The sequence below is a fragment of the Chelonoidis abingdonii genome, chromosome 5, assembly GCF_003597395.2.
Source record: "Chelonoidis abingdonii isolate Lonesome George chromosome 5, CheloAbing_2.0, whole genome shotgun sequence".
Lineage (NCBI taxonomy): Eukaryota > Metazoa > Chordata > Testudines > Testudinidae > Chelonoidis > Chelonoidis abingdonii.
In genome coordinates this window covers 36,987,156-37,002,901 of record NC_133773.1, presented here as the reverse complement: position 1 = coordinate 37,002,901, position 15,746 = coordinate 36,987,156, and the positions used below count along the sequence as shown (strand labels likewise).

Sequence of the window (15,746 nt, the reverse complement as noted above, 5' to 3'; positions counted from 1 at the left end):
TTGGTGTGATTTAGGGAACGAAGTGTGCTTTGGCTGCTCTGCCGCACTTCACCAACACAAAGCAGCTGTCAACCCATCCTAAATGGGCTTTTAAACTGTTTATGTTTATGACTGCTTTGCACAGCCAGGATATATTGGTGAATCTTAACTGCTTCTTTCAAATGTAATAGCCTTCACTGCTATGCAACTCCAGTTTTACACCCATGTCAATGTAGATGACTTACCTTAATGCGAATTTCATGTTCTTTGGGTGGGGCGACTTCAACCTCCTCAATAGAAAAGGGATTCCCTGCTTCCCAGGCAATGGCTGCCTTACATTTAATAACCTTGGAAAGGAGTAAGTACATTTCAGATTTAGAGATTTTACTTTATTGAGCTCTCTACAGTGGATTTTGAACAATAAAGAGCAAGACCCTGATCTCATTCATCCTGGGGTGAATCAAGAATAATTTCATTTAAATAAATGAAAAATAAAAAATAATAAAAATGTATTACAAATGGAAGAAAAGGGAGGCTGATAGTGATGAATATAAATCAGAAGTTAGGACTTGTAGAAAATTGATAAGGGAAGCAAGGGGACACAACGAGAAATCTATGGCTAAGAGAGTTAAGGACAATAAGGAGCTTTTAAAATATAGTAGGAACAAAAAGAATCCTGACAATGGAATTGGTCCTTTACTAGAAGGAAATGGTAGAATTATCAATAATAATGCAGAAAAGGAAAAAGTGTTCAATAAATATTTCTGTTCTGCATTTGGGAAAAAAACACTACTGGAATACTGTGTCTAGTTCTGATGCCTACAGTTAAAGACGGATGTTGATAAACTAGAGAGGGTTCAGAGAAGAGCCACAAAAATGATTAATGATTAGATATTGGAAAAAATGTGTTATAGTGATAGCTTAAATTGCTCCATCTATTTATCTTAACAAAGAGACGATTAAGGGGTGACTTGGTTACATGGGGAACAAATATCTAATAATGGATTCTTTGGTCTAGAACTGAAAGGTAGAACATGATCCAGTGGCTGAAAGTTGAAGCTATACAAATTCAAACTAGAAATAAGGCATAATTTTTTAATGATAAGAGTAATTAACCATTGGAACAATTTACCAAACATCATGGTGTATTCTTCATCACTGACCATTTTAAAATCAGGATTGGATGCTTTTCTAAAAGACCTGCTCTAGGAATACTTTGGGGAAGTTGTCTGGCCTGTGTTATACAGCGGTCAGACTAGATGATAACAATGGTCCCTTCCAGCCTTGGAATCTATGAATCTGTGAATGATGGTCCCCAGAAAAAAGGCTGGTGTCACTGAAATCAGAATTGGGATCCATACCCTATAAAATCAGCTTGAAGTTGAGGTCTATGAAAGTTTGGAATTCAAATACAAGATAATCTGCATTGTTTAAAAAGACAATAATTTTCCAGTCTTTATTAATCTGCCCTTTTATGTTTCCATTCCACATTATTTACATTGTAGATGCATTAATTGTCATCACTTTGATACGGAAGTATCATAAATACTGTGACCCAAATGCAACAGGGCCATCAGCTCCCCTTTTCTATGTGATACTAGATGAAGAGAGGCAAAAGAGAGCATAACAACCCTGAATTGTGTGCATCATGTAGGCGACAAGGGAGAGCAGGATCATTGTCATGCTATGCCTTAGCCCCTATGGATCATGGCAGCTCTTCTGTATGAACTTCATGTATAGTCATGGCTCTGTGGCTTGAGGTGAAGCCAGGACTAGCAACTCTGTGCGATGTGCACTTCTCAGGACATGTGGCTTTCCCTGGGGAAATAACTGCTGAATAAAGCAGAATTAATTCTCTTTTGTACCCTCTAACCACTTGGAGAGGGAGCAGAACCAATAGCAGCACAGCTCCGAAGGGAGTCATGTTGCCTGGGGAACGGAAAGGGAACTCAAATTGCTGGTTCTGTTCAAAAGTCTCTGTAGATCCGTTGAGTGCTGATCTTTCCAGCCCTGTCTCTTTTCCTCTCCAGTGTCATAAATGCCTCACTCTAGAGGGAAGGATTTGACTGAAATCCTAAGGGTTCAAAGTCACAGTACTCTTTCTTGCCCCCACTCCTCCCATGGTAGAACAGCATGTGTGTCTCTCATTCCTTGCTGAGGCAAAGTGGTCATTGATTGATATGAAGTGAGTATTGCCGGAGTAAAGAATACAGAAATATGGCCTTTTAATAACTCTTACGTTGTTTGAAATGTGTTCAACAATTTAATTCCTCCTTAAAGCTTAAGCATTTTAAGAATCTCCAAGAATGGAGCCACAGGATAATGAAGACAAATCTGAATATATGAAGAAGCATAATACATACAGATAAATTATGTGAAAAATAGCTGTTATTTTCCTTGGGATTTTGAACACTGGTGCTAAATGAGGAACTGCTTTGCTGCATCCATAATAGCAGGAGCAGCTGTTATAATAAAACAGAACAGGGTCTGTGGTAACAGATTTTTAGAAGAAAATCTATAGTATTGTAAGCATCTAACACAGGGGTGGGCAAACTTTTTGGCCTCAGGGCCGCATCGGATTTCCAAAATTGTATAGAGGGCCAGTTAGCGGAGGCTGTGCCCCCCACAAACAGTCAGGCATGGCCCAGCTCCAGCCCACCCCACCCCCACCCCCTACCCGACCCTCCTGCTTCTTGCCCCTGATGGGCCCTCCAGGACTCCTGTCCCATCCAACCCCCTTCTTCCTGTCCCCTGGAGCCTCTGCCCGACAGCCCCCTGTCCACTCATCACAACCCCGCATTCCTGACTGCCCCCCCGGACCCCTGCCCCATCCAACCACCCTTCTCCCTGACTGCCCCCCCGGGACCTGCCCCATTCAACTCCCCTGTTCCCTGCCCTCTGCTGACCGCCCTGACTACCATCCCGAACTCCCCCGCCCTCTCTTCAACCCCCGCCACTCCCTGCCCCCTTACCATGCTGCCTGGAGCACCAGTGGTTGGCACTGCAGCTGCACCACCCGGAGCCAGCTACGCCACCGCGCAGCACAGAGCACTGGGTCATGCTGGTCTCTGCAGCCGCGCTGCCCCAGGAGCTCACAGCTCTGCTGCCCAGAGCATTGCGCCGGCAGCGGAGCAAGCTGAGGGTGCGGGGAACCGCAGGGGAGGGGCCGGGGGCTATCCTTCTGGGGCAGGAGCTCAGGGGCCAGGCAGGAGGGTCCTGTGGGCCGGTTGTGCCCCGCGGGCCATAGTTTGCCCATCTTTGATCTAACATATGTGTTCTTTACTATCTGTGATTTTAGTAACATCTTGGCCCATAGTATGACAATAACTCCTGATCTTTCAGTCCTGACACAGACAAAAGGTCTTGACTTGAATGAATAAGAACTGAAGGACAGGGCCAATTATCTGAGCTGAACCAGAATCATGGAAACCCATAGAGTCCTGCTTGTGAAGACTTTAGTGAAAATGCAGCATGCCACTGAATATGGCATAGATAGATATACAAAACATGTTACTTTAGCTACTGACAATCGGCAAGAAGGAAGTTAAATACAAAATACAAAAATAGCTGAATGAAAGGGACTGAGGGACCCGATGCTGAATTGCCGCTGAAGACCTGGACGTACTGCCCTTTCCCATTGGCCGCCCCAAGCACCTGCTTCCTGCGCTGGTGCCTGGAGCCGGCTCTGGCCATGCTTCCAATCCTTCTCCAAGCCACACCCTGACATACCCCCTATGCAAGAGTAAGCGCTACATGCCCTGGGGGTTCATCTACACGAGCAGAATCCACTTCTATCTGGTTGTCAGCTTTAAGGCTGCTCTGCCAACATGCCAAGGGTTATCCTGCACTGGGAAGGAAAGGTGATATTCAGTCTGTTCTTTTGACAAATATTATAAGGCAGTCTTGGCTTCTATTTTTAAGACTTGTACATCTAGAAATATTCACTAACCTACCCCTTAGCTGTTTAGAGTTATTATTTTTGGCTAAGACCCTGTATTCCAAGTTAATTTGTTTAACTAAGTTATGAATTGATGTTTTAAAAGAAGGATTTCTAGTGACAGTGTCCAGATACTATTTGTTGTATCAAACCAGGCAAGGTACTAACAAGCTTCAACAGGACTTTATTTTTACAGTGGAAACCTCTTTACGAAGCTGCAGCTGCACCCTGTGTAACTCTCATTCTGCCTCCTCAACTCCTCCCCCTTACTTCCTGTTTCCTGTCCTTTCAGACTCCCAACACCCAGTGCTCCCAGTTCTAATAATACAAGCAGCATCTAAACATCATATTCTCTCCTCTCTTAAAAAACTCTCCCAATTAAAATAAACATCGTTGTTCTAACCACAGGAACAAATAGGTAACAGGACACTATACTATTGGCAAAAATATTACACTGAAAACACTGTAGATATTACGTAACAGTCTCTAGTCCAGGGACGTGGTCATCTGGATCTGACAGGCCGTCTCTCAAGCCCCGGTTCCAGTGCAATGTCTTGTTGTGATGGTTCTACGGTCAAGTCATCCAATGCAGACTGGGTGTTAGTATTATCGCCTCTTGGTGCATAGGCAGGTGCAAGTTAAGAAGCATTCCATACCCACCCATCAGAAAGTCGATAGGTATAAGGTCCTTTCTTCTATATGATTTTAAGAGGAGCTGTGAATTTATGGTTCCCTTTGCGTAAAATTCCAGGTTTTCATATTCTAACGAAGGAACCACACTCAAACTTCAGTTCCTTAGCACCCCGCCACTTGTCTGTGAAAGCCTTATACTTTGCTTCTGTTCAACTGTTTTTCTCAGAGCATCCTCAGTTGGGCCATCAGGTCGTGCCTTTAACAATCCAGCAATGTTCAGTTTAGAATTGATCTGTTTCCCATGCAGTAACTCTGCGGGTGATCTTTGGCTTGTGTCATGTTGTGTAGCCCCGTATGCTTGCAAGAAATCAGTAGTGAAGGGTACTCACAATCGCCCTTCCAGTTTAGCTGTTTGCAAACTCTCTGTCAAACTTCTGTTAAACCCCATTGGCTTGAGCGTAATATAGGGATGACCTTCTGTGTAAAATGTTTCTCCCAAGTTTCAAACTCAGGGAGGTAAATTGACTACCATTATCTGAAACCAGTTCTTTGGGGTTACCTTCCCTGCTAAAAACTGAAGAGACCAACTTAATTACTGTAGCAGAAGAGATTTGCGATGTAAACGCTACCTCAGGCCATTTACTGAAATAGTCTATTAAAGTGATGGCATAACGACAGTCAATTGGAGCAGTATCAAAGGGTCCTACAATGTCAATCGCCACTTTTTCCCATACAGATTCAGGAAGAGGGACAGGCTGTAATGGGGGGATACATGTCACTGCTGTCTTATCATGCATTTGGCAAATGACACAGGATTTCAGTTTGAGAGTCCATCCCTGGCCATCAAATCAGATCCCATAGTTGTTGTTTGGTTCTGACAATTCCTTAATGAGTATCGTGTGCCAGGTGTATGAGTTTTGACTGTAATTCTTCTGGAACAAGTAGCCATTGAGCAAAGGAAGTTCATCTCGAACTCTAAAATAAGGCGGCAAAACTGGGTCAAGGTTTTTAGGGTTACTGGGCCATCTCTTTGTCAGAAATTCCCATAGTTTTTTGTTGAATTGGACATGCTGAACAAGCAACTTGAAATTGTTCTCTTGTAACTGCAGTAAGAGTGCTTGTAATAAGCGCAACTACTACATCCTCATCCTCTGGTGGACCATCTGGTTAAGGCAAAGGCAGGCGAGAAAGGCAATCAGCTACCACATTTGTTTCCAGGCTTATATTCCAGTTCTTAATTGAAAGAGAGTAGTTTTGCAGACCATCTAGCAATACTATATCCTGCTCTTCCGAGTCCTTTTGTGGTGAGCAACGTCGTCAAAGGGCTGTGGTCTGTGCGCAACTTGAACTTGAGGCCCCACAGGTAAGTTCTCCATTTTTCAGTAGCCCAGACACGAGCAAGTGCTTCTTTTCGACTGTAGAATATTTTCTCTCAGCATTACTCAGTGTCCTTGAAGCAAATGCAACAGTCCTCTCTGTGTTGTCCTCATGAAGTTGTGTGAGGACAGCACCAAGTCCATAATCAGAAGCATCAGTAATTACAATTGTGGACAATGCAGAACTGAATAATGCAAGTACTGGACTATGTACAATCAAGTCTTTCACTGTTTCGAAACTAGCTTGTACATCCATTGTCCACACTAAGATTGAACTTCTCTGTAGTAATTCTCATAACGGTTCAATGACAGAAGCATAATTGGGAATGAATTTTGCATACTAGGAGGTAAGACCCAAGAAGGAACGTAAGGTTTGCAAATCTGTTGGTGGAGGAGCATTTGAAATTGCTAGGATACAATCTGGATCAGGTTTTAGTCCAGCCTGTGAAATCGTATGCCCCAGAAAGGAGAGTTCAGTTTGTCTAAATTTGCATTTGGACCTATTGAGCTTGAGGCCTGCTTTGCTGATGCAGTTTAGTACAGAGTGCAGGTTGTCATGCTCCTCAGTAGTATTTCCAAACAGCACTGAACTCCATGTTGATTCTTCAGAAGTGGTTTGAGCATTGGCCTGCTAAACCCAGGGTTGTGCGTTCAATCTTTAAGGGGGCCACATAGGGATCTGGGGCAAAAATCAGTACTTGGTCCTGCTAGTAAAGGTAGGGGGCTGAACTCAATGACCTTTCAAGGTCCTTTCCAGTTCTAGGAGATATACCTATCTCCAATTATCATTTTTTGGAAGGCACTTGGGGCTGATATGAGACCATATGGAACACATTTAAAACAAAATAGTCCTTAGTGTAATAAATGCTGTGAAGTTTCTGCTATCTTCATGCAACATAAGCTGGTGGTATGCGCTTTGCAAATCAAGAGTAGAAAACATCTTTGCTCCATGGAGTTCTGCAAATACTTCTTCTATGTGAGGAAGAGGATGGCTGTCAATCACAATAGCTTTATTTGGCTCCCCTACGTCCACACAAAGGTGAATACCTCCACCATTCTTCTGTGTCACTACTATAGGTGAAACCAATTCCAAGGAGTTAATCTCATCAATAATGTCATTTTGAACAAGTTTTCTAAGTTCCTCTGAAACAGCTTCCCTGACTGAAATGGTAAGCCCCATAATTTTTGTAGTACAGGTATCACATGATTCCGCATTTTAACTTTATGCAGAAACCCATAAGCATAGCGAGTTTCTCCTCAACCTGGTGTTGGGTCCCAGCTGAAACTGGTGTGTGTACCCCAAGAGTGCTTTGCTAAGGAAGATCAATTTGTCCATTACCTACCCTAAGATTTAAAGCAGCCAATAAATCTCTGCCAAGGACAGGTGTGCCTTTGTGGACAACGTAGAACTCTGCAGTTACACAGCAATCACCAAAAGTAACTATTGCTGGCAGGCAGCCATGTAATGGAATATGGTTTGGGTTCAGTAAGAGGCACATCTTTAAAGTAATGCAAATAGATGGGATCAGGTACTATAGATACTGCTGAGCCAGTGTCCAACATTAGCTGAATAGAGTGTGATTTGCCTGAGGGTATGGCGGAAATGTTTACAGTGCACTTTATCTGTTCTGGAATATGTGCAGTAGTGATTTTGTCCACACTCAGCACAGTAACATCTGGTATTGTAACTGCATGCACCTGTTGATTGAACTGGCTACTGCGACATACTTTAGCAAAATGCCCGATCTTTTTGCAATGATTGCACTGAGCTACTTTTGCTGGACATGCTGTGTAGCTTGCAAGATGTTGTGGGGATCCACAGTAAAAGCATGCTTTTACTGTATTTTGCATTTGCTGATTCAGTGGCTTTTTATTATTTTTCTTCTTGCAATTGTTTGTCTGCAGCGATAGTGAACTTTTCTGCAAAGTAGTCACAGCCTGGACTGTGCCTCTGGTATCTTTGCTCATTATTTTGGCTTCAGCTGTAGCTGATTCAATCTGACTAGCAATGGTTATTGCTTTTTCTAGTGTAAGTTGAGGTTCTAGAAGTAAGAGTTCTCTTACATGAAGCATGGTTGTTTTCTCAATGAGTTGGTCTCTAATCATCTCATCTGCCATATTCCCAAAGTCACAAGTTACAATCAAACTCCTCAGGGAAGCAATATACTTCACTATAGTCTCCCCTGGTTTCTGCTCATGCTGGCGAAATCTGTAGCAATTAGCTACTACATTCACTTTTGGCACAAAAATGTTCTTTAATGCAGTGAGTGGAGTCTCATATTTATCATATGCAAGTGTAAAATATATGCTGTCCTTCTGCTCCAAGGCAGTGGATTAGCAGAGCACGCTTTCTTACTTCAGAAATCTCTATAGCACTGATTGCAAGCAGATAAGTCTCAAACATGTGGATCCAGGCAGTAAAAGCCACTGGAGGCTCACCTGGGCTTTGCAGAAAGGGTGAGAAGATCCATCCTCGTCACCAAAATGTTGTATCAACCAGGCAAGGTACTAACAAGCTTCTGCAGGACTTTATTTTTAAAGTGGAAACCTCTTTACCAAGCTGCTGTTGCACCCTCTGTAACTCTCACTCTGCCTCCTCAACTCCTCCTCACTCCTTCCTGTTTCCTGTCCTTTCAGATTCCCAACAGCCAGTGCTCCTATTTCTAATAATACAAGCAGCATCTAATTACCACACTATTCTAACTAGAGCAGCCTGAATTGGGTAGTTGTGTCCTCAAAAACAGCTGAGAAAAGACACTGTGTTTGAGTCAATGTGTGCACTTTTTGTAAATGACATTTTACTTTTGTTTTTCTTTTAGCCAGCTAAGAAGCATAGAAATCAGAGCTGCCAACTGGCATCATTTTAAATGACTGAGAATTTTAAAAAAATTGAGTGAACTGTGACTGCCTTACTAAAACCCATTGCAAAATCCAACTGTATGAGTGAAATGCATCCCTGTGCAGAGGACCAGCATAGGCCTACAGGGTTAGAGTTAAAGCTGTGCAGAGGAACAGGCCAGCGTTGGGATTAGGTCCTAGCTGAGATTTAAGTGGCTGAATAGGCCTTGTTCGGGCCTTCTGCAAAGGGGTGTGAATTTCAGCCTATTGGCTTGATTGATGGTTGCCCTGCACCTTGTGTAGTAATTGACATCAGCACAATTAGTGTGCAAAGTCTTGTAAAAATGCTACCAGGTCAGAAAGGTAGCATTTTATTTCCACTTTTCACTTTCTCTGCACTGCTGTTCATGAAAGCACAAGGTGCAGTGTGTGACAATTTGAGGACTTTATGTGCAGCTAATGAATTCTGCTTGCTATTATGAAATTGTTGTATCATGGAATGCCTCTCGGTGGATCATTTGCTGACAGGGGTGTAGCACGTACCTACCAGACCAGGACCACAGGGTTAGTCTTTAGATCTTAAATGATCACTTATTCAGGTGAGACAAAAGGCTGGTTCCTATCCATGAGGATAGATTTGCAGAGGGACAGGTCACTTGGCAATGATGTCACCAGATAGGGTTCTGTGGTCACCTGCCAAAGGAAGCTGGAGGTTATAAAAAGAGAGTTTCTCAGCTGCCATTTTAGAGGCGGAGAGAGAGAGGGAGGGGAGGAGGAGGAGGAGGAGGAGGAGGAGGAGAAGAAGAAGAAGAAGAAGAGACCAGAGAGTCCATATGCAGGAGGATGGGGGGCAGAGAAAGGAACCTGGACTTCATAGAGGACTCTGGACTTTGCCCAAAGAATTGTCCAGAGTGGTGGGGAAACTGAGGCAGGGAAAATACACATAGGCTTGTTTCGTACTTTGTATAGAATGGAGTATCTCTCAGGTGAAGTAAAGAGTAATGATGTTTAGAATCCTCTGCAAAACCTGTCTGTGTGTCTGTCGGCTTTCACTGTCATGTACCCTTAAGGAGGTGAGTTGTAAACCAGAAAGCTCACGCCTTGGGTGGGATCATGGGGAATATGCAAGAGCTGCTGGGGAGGCTTGAGGAAGAATACACTAGTTTCCGGGCCTAAGCAGTTGGGCTGCAGGGTCCCTACTGCCGAGAGGGATGTCAGATACGAGGTCTGTGCCAGGAGTGCATGCCAGGAGGTCCAAAGTCAGAGACAATGCTTAAACTGTGTCCCACTCCAGCAAGCTAAGGCATGTGAGATTCAGCATTTGGATCCCCTCACAGCAGTCTGGCAAGTATCCCACAAGGGAAGCTTGACCAGATCCCTGACAAGAGGCAGTGATGAATGGACCCTACAAAAGTAATATACTTTTAAAGGCTGCCTTAGTGAATCTGTGTACTGTACAACAAGTGTACTGGGCAGAACTAAGACTGTGAAATGCAGGGAGGGCGGAGGGTGAAGAAATCACTGTGGCACTTTTGAGGTGCAGCAGTCTAGGATCCTGCTGCAGAAGTGGTGTCCCTCAGTGGAGAAGCAGATAATTGTGCAGGGTGTAAAGGATTAGAAAGATAAACTGCTTTATTTGAACCTGAGATTTTCTGATTATTTATGAACGTTGAAAATATAAATAAAACACAACACAATTTCAACTGAGGTTCTGTATGTTTTAAGCCAACATTTCCCCTTGTCTGGCTCGCAGATATGACCAACAGTTTCTATCACACCAGGGTGGGACAGATTTTGCTCTCATTTAAATCGGTAGTTCTGCTTGCCACAGTCAACTATTGAAACTGTTCCACTTTGGATAAATAATTAAACTATCTTTGGAGCAGATAACTGGACCTGGGTCTTCCTCCTCCTACGCGAGTGCTATAGCCACCAGGTTACGGAGAAAAGACTTGTCCACGCGACGGTTTTGTGCGTGGCAAACTAGGCTAGCATGTCATACACTAACTGGCTGTGTGACCTGCTACTGTGCACTAAAAATTCCAGAGATCAGGTCCCACAGGCAAGATATGCTGGGGAATGCCTATCTTCACGTGGTCTGAGGATCTTGCTGGGGCTTAAGCATGAGATATGCATCCATATTCCTTGAGTGAAGTATAGTGCAGATGCCTGGAGGTAGAATCTTAAGTGCCTAGGGAACTTTTGTAGCAAGAACAGTACCGGGTTTACCATGGTACCAGTGGTGCCATGATGCTGGGTCCAGAGTCAGAAGGGGCCCCAGCCAGCCCGATCCCCTGGCTGGTGCCCCCTGCCCCTTTCCACCTCTGCTCTGTCCCAATCCCACCCCCACTCCTCTGAGGACTGCAGCAGGCATTGGGCATCCTCCACTCACCAGCAGCAGTAAGTGGAGCGATCCAGCCCCAGTTCACTCTGCTCCGCTGGCTCCCAGCCACACCGCCTGTGATGCTAAGGGGCACCACTCCCTGCCTCCCAAGCCTGGGGAGGAGATGGAGTGGTGGGGAAGAGGCAAGGGGTGGGGAAGGGGGGACCCAGCATACGGATCGCCTTGGCAGCAGATTGGGCTCCCCTGTTAAGCAGGCCCATCAAACCCTCACTCTGACAAGTCTCACCTCCCCTGCATCCGTACCACCCTGATGAGCCCCCAGACACCTTCCCTATTGAGTCCAAACCATCTACATGTGGACCCCCACCCAAATGAACCCCACCTCCCCTGCACCCAGACCCCCCACACACACTGAGCTCTATCCACTTTCGCTTGGTTCCCCCTGCAGACTCCTGTTGCCTCAGCACCTGGATCCCCCACTAAGCTGCCTGCACCCAGACTGCCCCACACAGAATCTTCTTACCCGCATCTGAATCTCCCCACACTAAGTCCGTCTGCACTTGGATCCTGCTGCCAGGCTGAGCCTCCCTGCCCACATCTGGTGTGCCTGGTGCAAAAGGGGCAGGGTGCCAGGGTGTTTCTGTGGCAGGAATGGCCCTTGTGCTGTGTCAGGGTCAGGTTCAGCCTCACTGCCAAGTCCCTGTCCCAGGGGACGAGGGTGGCTGCAGGGTATTTTCCCATCTGTGTCCTGTGCTCCCCACTGCCATGGTGGAGCTTCCACATTTATTGTAAAAAAAACTGTAGAATTTTAAAATATTATGCACAGAATTTGATGCAGAATTCCCTGAGGAATGTGAAGCGCTGTACAGCTGTGATATTGGAACTGAAGGGGATGCTGGACAGTAGGGGATCTGTGGGTGCGGGAGCTGGGCTGGAGGTATGGTGTGCAGGCTTCTGTGCAGTTGTGGTGGGAGGCCAGCAGGAGGGGTCTCTGGGCAGGGGGTGCTGGGCATAGCAGGTCTGGGGGCATAGGGATCTGTGGGGGAAGTCTCTGGGTGAGGGGGTGCTGGACATAAGGGCAGGGCACTGGGCAGGGCAGCAGTGTGGAAGGGACATGCTAGCATCACAGGGATGGGCAGGCCAGTTTGCGTCTAGCAGTTTTGGGTTTGTAAACTGTGCCCTTGTGCTGGGCTGAGTGGGGCCACCCCCTACGTGCTGTGTCTTATTGCCCCCAACCAGCCCCTTGCTCTGCACACTGCCCCCCATCATATGTCCTATTTCCCCAGTGGGGGCCTACAAATATTTTTGACACCGGGCCCACAAAAAGTTAGTCTGGCCCTACAAGAATGTAGGTGCTGAGTGAGTTTAGGCACCTACAGAGTTAAGTAGCACCCTAGGAGCAGTTGTGGATTGCAGTGGAGCCTAAATCTGGGGTTTAGGTGCCTATGTCCCTTTGTGGATCTGGGCTTCAGATACTATGGTTATGCCGGGCTATGTTAGTATTTTAAAAAGACAGACTATATTTATCTATGATCAACTTTTCATGTAGAATTTTAATTCAGATTCTATTAAGTTTGATGGAAATTGGGAATCTGAGGCTTTCAATTTAGCGTTCATCCTTCAAATCTTAAAATGTAATTTAAAACACAGATATGGGGCTCAAATATGCAGCTAATTAAAACAATATTTTCTGGACTGCAGAACTTCAGCTGCTTTGTAGACAAGATGTTTGAGGAATAATCTAACAATCTGATCGAACAACTGTTCAGTTAATAGAACAATTAACTAAACTGCAGTCCTAATTTAATTTCCCTTCCAACAAACCTATTTAAGTTAGGGTTCTGGTTTACTGTGAAACAGCTGTTGGTGTCACTAGGCATAACCCTAGGTAACTTGGGTGGGTGGAAGACCACGAGTGTCGATGAAGCCCTCCTGCCCTAGGCCTCAGTAAACCAAAGCTCTTCCATGTTGAACTTTACTCGACCTAGAAAGCCAGCAGCTGCGAAATCAAATGTGTAACAGTAAGCTATCAGTGGCAGCATAGCCAAAACCGGTCTAAAGCAGTAGTGATAAGGCCTGCGTACCTCTAGCAGAAGGACAAGATAACTTGCAAAAGGAAAAATTACTAACAAGCTTCTGCAGCCAAGATTGCTTAATGTAACTGTGCTTGATGTAAGTGCTACAGGGGGAGGAAGCGGGCGGGGGAGAGGAAAGGGGGAAGGAAAAAAGAATTTAAAAAGGGACAAGCGGCTGGAGTCAGTGTGCTCGATTTGAGGCGTGTCAGTCTCCTTGCACCGCTTTGAGATCTCAAATAAACTTTGTTTGCTTCTCCACCCTGGTGTGTTTATTGGCGCGGTGCACACCGGGCAGCGGACTCTGCTGTTGCTTCCCTTGGGCACTCTGTGCCAGCAGCAGTTCTTGGCGCCCAACATGGGGTTCAAGGCTGAAAATTAGCCTTGTCCAGATCCCTCCTGGCGGCCGACGGATTGCGGCAACGACAGACGCCCAGTGCGCACCCATGATTTCATCAGGGGCCTCAGCGGAGACACGGTTTGGTTGACCCCGGAGGGCACAACGGTGCAAAGCGCTCGGATAGTGGAGAAGCAGTTGTGGGTGACAGTGAGGAACCAGTCCCTTGGATAAGGTAGGAACAGTCCAGTGGTCTGGACTTTTGCCTGAGGCTGGGGATGCCCAGTCATTGTAATTCCGAGGCTGGGGACGCCCAGTCATTGTAATTCCCATTAGCTACTGGTGTATTAGCATATAATGGGTCAAGGGCATTGTATGGGGCAGCAGGTACAGTGTACACCCTTAGAATGCATTCTAGCGAATTGGAAGGTGTTTGGATCGGATCCGATGACTAAGAATAAACTGAAAAAGGTCTGTACAGTAGACTGGCCTCGATATCAACTAGAGGACCAGAAAAGGTGGCCACCGGAAGGATCACTTAATTATAACACGATCCTTCAATTATTCCTGTTTTGTCAGTGAACTGGTAGCTTCTGAAGCTGTTTGTATGGAGACCTCTTGTAACAATCCCTCACTATATGCTGCAGAGCCGCACCGGGAGGAGGACAATTTTGTTCCTGTTCTTCCCCCTGTCTGGTGGAGTGCAAGGATTCAAAAGCAGGTTAGGGTCAGTTCAGGGACAGAGGAGAACAAAGGGGGAGCTCAGAGTGATGTTTCCTCATCTTCAGAGGAATCAGGCAGCCTCACTCCCTCTGTGCAGCCTCCAGCCAGCCTTTTGCAAACTTGGCCAGGGACTGCTTCTCAAACACTCCCAATATTACAGCAGCCCTCGTCCTTGCCCTTGTGGACTCCCACTAGGTTATTTAACTCCATGAGGGAGAATGTTTCTGAGACACCCCTGATATTACAAGCCCTGTTGAGAACTTATCTGGTTCCACTGGTTGCTGGGGGACATGAGATGGGTTTTACCCCTACCCTGTTTGCAACTTCAGATTTGTTTAACTGGCAGTGCACTATGCCTCACTTATGAGACAATCCTGAGGCAGTGGAAAAAAAAGTTATAATCTTTTTCACTCATGTGCACATTTGGGAAAGTGTAAATCAGTTATTAGATACTCTCATGACAGGAGATGAAAGACAGTGTCCAGACAAGCACCCCTCTGACTTTTGTGCTCGACTGATTTGTGAAATTAGACAGCATGGGAATCTGAATCCTGAAACTGATCATAGAAAGGAGATGGCTAAAATGGTTTTCATGTCACAATGTGCAAAGGATATTGCAAAGAGATTTAGAGAGCATCCAGATGGTATGCAAGGGAAAAGCGTTAATATTTATACGGACTTAAAATATGCTTTTGGGGTGTGTCATGCCACTGGGGTGCTTAACCCCTCTTCCTCACTTCTCCGCAGTCCCTGGGGTTCGTGCTCCTATAAAGTGAGCCCTAATAGGATAAGAAAATACTGTGTGGTTCTGGTTGGGGGCTGGCCTCTTATCTGGTTATCTTGTTCTGGTTCTGTTTTGGTTACCCGGTTAATGTTTTTCTGCTCTGTTCATTTGGGTGTTAGGTGTGTGGGCGGAACTGAATTTCTCATTTGTAATTCCTCAGGGTGGAAGCCATTGCATGCAATGAAGGTGAATTGAGATCCTTCTGTCTCGTCCCCTGTAGCTGTCAGTGTATAGAAGTGGGAAAACCTGGCTTAACTGTAATTCCCTCTGCTCTCTGTGTAATTCTCTTTTCTGTTTGAGTATCAGCAGACAGATGGGTGAGTCTCTGGGTAAACCCTCTAAGAATAGTCCTTTAAATTATATGTTAAGTATAATAGTCTTTACCTGGTGTTCAGAAAGGAATGTCAAGAGGAAATTAAATAGTTAAACGCCAATGGGCCATGTATTTTTGTCCAGATGGCAAGCCTCATGAGGGAGGACTCGGGTAGTCTTGTGAGTAAGAATGTTTAAGGGAAGAGACCAGGAAGGGTGGGGGCTAGTTGAGAAGCCCACCCTCCTAGCTAAACTGGTAGTGGAACAAGTTGGTGCTCATGGAAGGGACGGTTCAGCGAGAAAAGCAGGATCAGGCCCAGGCGGGCAGGCAACAGACAGAGAGATTGGAAAACAGGTTGAAAAATTTTGAGGGTGTAGTGGAAGGAAGGAGTAAGTAAGTGTAAGCATGGG

General features: G+C 45.4%; 1 protein-coding gene and 1 long non-coding RNA gene across 2 annotated transcripts in view; one reads left to right on the top strand and one right to left on the bottom strand.

Annotated features, from left to right (window-relative positions):
* LOC116815015 (all-trans-retinol dehydrogenase [NAD(+)] ADH4) overlaps positions 1–15,746 on the bottom strand; it is a 37,216-nt gene that overhangs the window by 14,426 nt on the left and 7,044 nt on the right. The window contains exon 2 of the mRNA XM_032763011.2: positions 225–326. Coding sequence (XP_032618902.1) covers positions 225–326 — 102 coding nt within the window. The remainder of the gene's footprint in view (positions 1–224; positions 327–15,746) is intronic.
* On the top strand, positions 15,211–15,714 carry LOC142046928 (uncharacterized). The gene is made up of 2 exons (XR_012656029.1): positions 15,211–15,399; positions 15,447–15,714. It is a non-coding gene; the product is annotated as an uncharacterized LOC142046928 (long non-coding RNA).